Genomic DNA, 6,703 nt, shown 5'->3' on the forward strand with positions numbered 1-6,703 from the left:
GTGGACCAACATTCCACAGGCCACAATCAACAACCTGATCAACTCTATGCGAAGAAGATGTGTTGCACTGCGTGAGGCAAATGGTGGTCACACCAGATACTGACTGGTTTTCGGACCCCCCCCAGTAAAGCAAAACTGCAGGTTTCAGAGTGGCCTTTTATTGTGGCCATCCTAAGGCACACCTGTGCAATAATCATGCTGTCTAATCAGCATCTTGATATGCCACACCTGTGAGGTGGGATGGATTATCTCGGCAAAGGAGAAGTGCTCACTATCTCAGATTTTTTCAGATTTGTGAACAATATTTGAGAGAAATGGTTATTTTGTGTATATAGAAAATGTTTTAGATCTTTGAGTTCATCTCATGAAAAATGGGAGCAAAAACAAAAGTGTTGCATTTATATTATTGTTCAGTGTAATAAGGATTTCATCTTTTTGACACTGACTTGATCTGACAAAAAACATGAGCTGCAGTTCTCTTCAGAAGAGTCGGATAAAGACCTCTTATCCATCACACAGTCACACTTCCTGTTTATAACACTGTCCCACAGCGTCCTCTGCTGGTGCTGTTTGGTGCCGACCTGCCTATCAGCCTTCCATCTCGTGCGCAAACTTATCTCGTGCCCTCATTGGTCATGTGCGCGTTCGTGTGTGTTGGAGGAGGGGCTCTGTAAGGAAGTCTGTAAGGAAGTGGCAGATTTTTTCCGGCTGTGTACTTTCAAATTCTAGCGCACTCGAGCTGGTTTCTTTAAAAAAGTAAATATATATTTGTGACCCATTTTTAGAACAATACATATTTTAAGAATCAGAATCTATTCAGGGTTTGTATGCAGCCTTTTGTGTTATTTTTTTTAATTGAACCCTGAATAATAAAAAACATTTCTGACAGTAAAAATGGAATAGAACTTTAATATAAAAGGTAGTTATAATTATTGATAGCTAAGTTGATTTTTTCTTTCTTTTCCTTAAGATGTTATATTTGACCCTTTTAAACAATGTGATTTCTGTTTTGATATTATCATAAAAGTACTACTTATTCTTTATCAAATCTGTGAGTTTCTACTGTGTAAATAAAGGTTTCAATCAATACAAAACGTTTTAAAGAGTCGACTAATCTTCCACTATAACACAAAATACACAACAAAATAAAAATATATAATACTGTGTGTCTCTAAATATTTGTGTTGGAGTTGTTAGGACACTACAGAAAGGTCAATATAAGGAAATAACATTTCTAAAGATACAGTCCACACCTACAATTACTCAACTTTTTCACAGTACTACCCCACCTTCTCTCACATTACAGCAACATCTGTTTGGTTGTGTGTCTCAGTTGCTCTGTCATAGAGGAAGAAGCAGTGCTAGGCTCAAACATCCTCCAAACGTCTATCAAGGTAAGCAGCATCACATCTGTCCTTTTTAAACCTACATGCACAGGCTCGGAGTGAGGGGAAATATACACTAGCAGTACCTGAACGTTTTTTAGTTTTCCAGATTTGTTTTGACTTTAACAAATCTGTACTTCAAAATCAAAGGAGAGCCACTTGTAATAATAGGAGCTTTATGATCTATTTGTGTTGAATCCAAGCTAAATATTCAAAAACATTATATAATGAATGTCTTACCCTTTCTGGCGAGGTGAAACCTACAGTAAATGCCACTTAGTGTTGGAATGCGTTGCTTTGTTTTAATGTGTGTATAAGTTATCGCTCAATCAATGAATTTGTTTATATATATATATATATATAGCCCAAATTCACACATTTTCCATTTGTCTCGGACCCTTTACAGTTTGTACAGAATATGAATATGTTCAAAAGTGGCTATGGCTCATTAAGAGGCGGACAAGTTAAACATGATCGGCCAATTGCTCTTATTTTCCAGTAATTCACTGACCAGACTGCAATCTCTGGTTTGTCAGGAGCTTCCGCCAAGCAGCTTTAAAAAAAATCCTGGGAAAAAAACAAAGCACATTTACATATAGTATGCAAAAAATTCACTAGCACATTCTGTGCAGATATACACATGCTATATACATATGCAGAAACCACAAGTAAAGCATGAATCGGCATGAGCTCAATCCAACAGATTTATACTGAAAGTGATGTTAACCACTGTTAATGAATGTTTTTTTGCATTGGCCGAACCAGCCTTTTGTATTACTGCTGTGCTACTGTGATAAAGTGTTGTTGTTACCCACAGCTGTGATTTGACTCAGTAGGGAAGGCAATGTAAGGCAAGGCAAGGCAAGTTTATTTATATAGCACCTTTCAGCACCAGGCAATTCAAGGTGCTTTACAAAAATGAAAGACATTCAGATAAAGGCATTTAAAAACAGTAAAAGATAATAAAAGAAACATTAAAACAAAAACAAAAAATGAAAGACAGGGAAAGCAGAGGTTTTACCGATATCATTAACCATCGAAGCTGCAGGCCACAGAGCTGTCATTAAAACAAATTGCTTTCACCTGTGCTTTCTATGCCAGCGTTGTGTTCGAAACCACATAGTAATGTAGGGCAAACTACATAATCTGTGTGTACTGCATGTACCGTTATGTGAACGATGTAGTATGATATTACTAATGAATCTTTCATGCATAAAAGCATATCAAAAATGATGAACAGCTATTGGTCTGGCTCAAAATTTGACACGACTGATGCATTGTGGGACAGTTTGGTATGTGCTGTAAAATCAAACTGCATAACATTTGCATTAACACATTGTTCCTCCAGTCGATCAGCGTTTGGAGTATCATTTGTATTGTTGCATGGGACTTTGGATAATGTGAGGGCAGTGAACGATCTAGTTTCCCTTGCACAATCTATTATATAGTGAGAAAGCAATGCCACCAAACCAGTTTGCTTGCTACGTTGCGGAGAGACAAATGGCCATTCACTGCTTTGAAATGCTTTCACAAAAAGCGTTTCCAAAAGCAGATGGTTGACATAACAAATTCCAATCTGGAGCCAAGTATGCAGCACACTTCCTCAACCAACCCTGCTTAACACCTTCCATTTGCCTCAATAAGAGTCGCAACTGATTTCCAGGTCATGTGCATTACTGAACGGGTCAAGGAGGCCTTCACCTACAAACTGTCACTCAAAGAGACACAACATAAGCACAGGGGGGTGCAAAACAACTAAATAATTATAAAAAATCACCATGAAAAGAAAAAAAACACTACAACAACTGATTACAAAGATAACTTCAATATCCTTTTCATCTCATTTTCTCTGTCAGCAGATATCATGGAAAAGGGTCAGCCACCTTATCCGACAACGCCAGCCCCCCCGTACCCTGGTCCCCCGGGTCCCCATGTGAACTTGGGTTACCAAAATCAGCCTATGCACCAACCCAGTAAGAGAGAGGCGATCTTCATTTGTGTCATATTGTTCTTCTCCTTTTAGTCCATGTGGAGCCTTTTGGTAGCTTGTATTGCTCTCTATTTAAACGTCTCCTTCCCATATCCAGTTCAACAGCCTGTTTACCAGTTCAACCAACAACAACTTCAGATGGTTCATTCTGGTGAGTGTTTCTCCTTCCTGTTTCTCACAAGGAATAATAATAGCAAAAAAAGAGAGAGCTTTGACGTTTAGTGACAGTTGGTGAGGAGGACTGTGGGTGTCAGTGAGTGTGACAAGGTGTCTCCCTCCAGTGAACCAGGTGGTGGTGGTGCAGCAGCTGCCGACTGAAGTTCCTGGACAGATGGTGTGCCCGCACTGCCGAGCCACCGTTGTCACTAAAGTGAACTACGTAAGCGGCTTGCTCACCTGGCTGCTCTGTGGCATACTGGGAGTCTTCCTGTGAGTACCTACATGATGCTTTGCTACTTTGTTTTATTTGCGGCAGATATTCTTTTAGATTCTTTGTTCTTGACCTTACTTAACACATACATTGATATCTTATTCTGGTACTGAATGTTATATAGCAAACAGTATAATACATGCTTACTGCAGTTGATACTATTTTATTGTCTGTTGACATGCATTCCAAATTATTATTTGTGTTAATGAGTGAAGTGATAAAGCAATATGAATACATTATGGTAATATTATTGCCTTGATGTATTCTTCATACATAGTGTTAACAGCCAATTTTTATGTAACTATGCTAGGTTGAGCTAAGTCACATTTTGAAGGCAGCATGGGAGCTTTATAACCTAAAATAAAGGTGCTGGCCTTACTGTAGTATTATTTTTGACTTAATTCTGATACTCCACATCAGGTGCTGGTTTTGCTGTATAATCCCCTTCTTCGTGGATTCAGTCAAGGATGTGGAGCACTCCTGCCCCTCCTGTAACAGAGTCCTGCACATCCATAAACGCAGGTGAAACAGTAGTACTGTGACAACTGCACTGAAGCCACAACAAGAGGCAACCCGTGACTGAATATAGACCAGGTCGGGAGCCCAACCATACTGTATGCCAACACATCGTACGTCATCATAACAATAAGACCTCTTGAGTAAAATGTGGGTTGTGCAAGCATTACTCTGTACTGGACATACATTGTAGAGAGCAGATTATAAAAGCTGTGATATCTTCTTTTCTTTCATCAATTGATTTAAAATGTGCAATCATGTAAGGTGAAATCTAATGAAAAACCAAATGATTGTGATATTATTTTTATTTGATCTGAATGATGTTCTCTCGATAAAATATACCCGTGTTAAATTGTATAAATGAAAGATGGTAAACAAGCCATTTTTCTTTAATTTCATATTTCCTGTCTTGTAAAGGCTGTGAGTAAATTCAATTTGGATGTCAAATTATTTGTAAGGCATCTACATTTATAATATTAATTTCATTTTGATTAAAGTTTTTTTTGAAAAGTTGATACGTTTATAAACTTTATATACAATTATTAGTTTTTGTTTTACTGAAGACTGAATCTTTTTTATAACAAAATAACAAAAATGCACTATTTGTGGAAACATTTTAGTACAGAAAACTATTTCCTGCAACATTTGAGTCTTTTAAAAACATGATGACAAATGAATATATGTTAATGAAACTATATGAAAGAATTAGGAACGGCTATTACTTACCTCCTATACCATTAATATCTTAAATCATTTTTTTTAACTCAGCCTTTTATTGCAATACTAACAAATTCATTTCTTAAAATGAATAAAATAAATCAAATGATTACCTTTGAAATATAGCTTGTTGTATTAGCAAGCCAGGTTTAAACTGCTTCAGTAGATCCCTGTCAATGTAGATGCTATTATGCAAATATGTACTACACTATAAAGTAGCAGCCCATAATGTTTAAAGCAACCTTTGATTGTAGGATTGTAAAAATCAGGACTTAATCTTGGAGTGCCATCTAGAAGGGGTACGGAGTACAATTACTTGTTGTGTTACATGTTCACATTGAGCTGTCCTCAGGTTGTCATAATGTTGAGTCAAAAGGCGAGTTAGTTTTAGAGATATACATTCTTCTCTGCATACTAGGGATGCTCCGATCGATCGGCCTAATACACCTAACACACTTAGCTATTTTATCTACCTCTGGAACTAGCTAAACTAGTTATATATATATTTATTATTCACTTTCGGGTCACGCATTACTGGATCAGTGAGCTGCATGAGACGATACTGACAGGCTGTCAGGAGAGAGGAAAAGAGAGCGCTTCCGCTATAATAAATTATTCAAGTTTACATTAACATTTTAACATGTTGAACATTTTTGATTCAACATTACATTAACATTTATTTTATTTTATTATTTATTATTACATTCAAATGAAGTACATTATTCAATAATGTACTTCATTTGAATGTAATAATTATGTTGGTTGTTGTTTGTGGAATATAGGCTACAGCGAATGAGCCCCATTGACTGAGTTTTAAACATCACTTTAAATCAGTGCTTCTCAAAGTGTGGTCCGCGGACCACTGGTGATCCGTCAGTATTGGTAACATTTCACATTTGAAATAAATAAATAAATTTAAGTTTTCCGCACTCTCGCGGGAATATCTCCGCAATGGAGCGAGTTTAAGTTTAACTTTCGATTGCATGATATAGCCCAGCGCAACACCTTCATCACACGTTGCCACTTGCTTGTACCATTTTCAGGCGATTTGTAATCTGTTCTATAAAAACGATGTGTCTTTGGATATTGTGGAGATAGGTAGTTAAGTGGTCCTTGGTATGAAAAAGTTTGAGAAACACTGCTTCAAATGGAAGATCCCGGCCCACTCGATCGGATCGGCGATCGGTATCGGCAGATACTGATTCCGGCGATCGGCCCCAAAATTCGGAGCATCCCTACTGCATACAATACGTTTTAAAATTGAATTACAGTGAAATAATGATGGCATGTAGAAGAGGGGCAGACTCTTTGCACAGTTAGGAAAGGGATGCAGGGATAAAGTGTTTACAGAGTAAGCGTTTCTCCCAGCAGCCACTACTGTAATAATGATGACTGCACACCAGTTAATGTGCATGCTGGGTCACAGGCTGGGTTAACTGGAAATACTTGATTGGAGCAAAGCTATTATTAACCTCCATTACAAACGGTCTGCTGACGATAATGTTATTCTGAATAATGTCTGCCTTCATTTAAATGTCATGATGCAACTATTGGGAAGGTCAGGGGAAATAGAGGCCTTTAAATGTTGGTGCTGTCATTTAGTAGTAAATGTGTATGTTGATTTATATGATCAGAAGTGACTAAAACGTATCAAAGTAAAATTGT

The 6,703-nt window shown here is 37.4% G+C and overlaps 1 protein-coding gene across 1 annotated transcript; it reads left to right on the top strand.

Moving 5' to 3' along the window:
* The first annotated feature begins 1,334 nt into the window (after positions 1-1,334).
* LOC117461418 (LITAF domain-containing protein-like) lies at positions 1,335-4,469 on the top strand. Its single transcript, XM_034103309.1, has 5 exons — positions 1,335-1,394; positions 3,245-3,358; positions 3,473-3,526; positions 3,657-3,804; positions 4,226-4,469. The coding sequence occupies exons 2-5, from the start codon at positions 3,250-3,252 to the stop codon at positions 4,329-4,331; spliced, it is 417 nt and encodes a 138-aa protein (XP_033959200.1). The 5' UTR covers positions 1,335-1,394; positions 3,245-3,249; the 3' UTR covers positions 4,332-4,469.
* The last annotated feature ends 2,234 nt before the right edge of the window (positions 4,470-6,703 follow it).

The sequence above is a fragment of the Pseudochaenichthys georgianus genome, chromosome 1 (genome assembly GCF_902827115.2).
Source record: "Pseudochaenichthys georgianus chromosome 1, fPseGeo1.2, whole genome shotgun sequence".
Taxonomy (NCBI): domain Eukaryota; kingdom Metazoa; phylum Chordata; class Actinopteri; order Perciformes; family Channichthyidae; genus Pseudochaenichthys; species Pseudochaenichthys georgianus.

Bases quoted from the DNA above. Each gene is read 5' to 3' on its own strand.
- LOC117461418 (XM_034103309.1), top strand. From the start codon at position 3,250: ATGGAAAAGGGTCAGCCACCTTATCCGACAACGCCAGCCCCCCCGTAC. The intron at 3,527-3,656 runs GTGAGTGTTTCT...GTCTCCCTCCAG, and splicing joins ACTTCAGATGGTTCATTCTG to TGAACCAGGTGGTGGTGGTG. The intron at 3,805-4,225 runs GTGAGTACCTAC...ACTCCACATCAG, and splicing joins GGCATACTGGGAGTCTTCCT to GTGCTGGTTTTGCTGTATAA.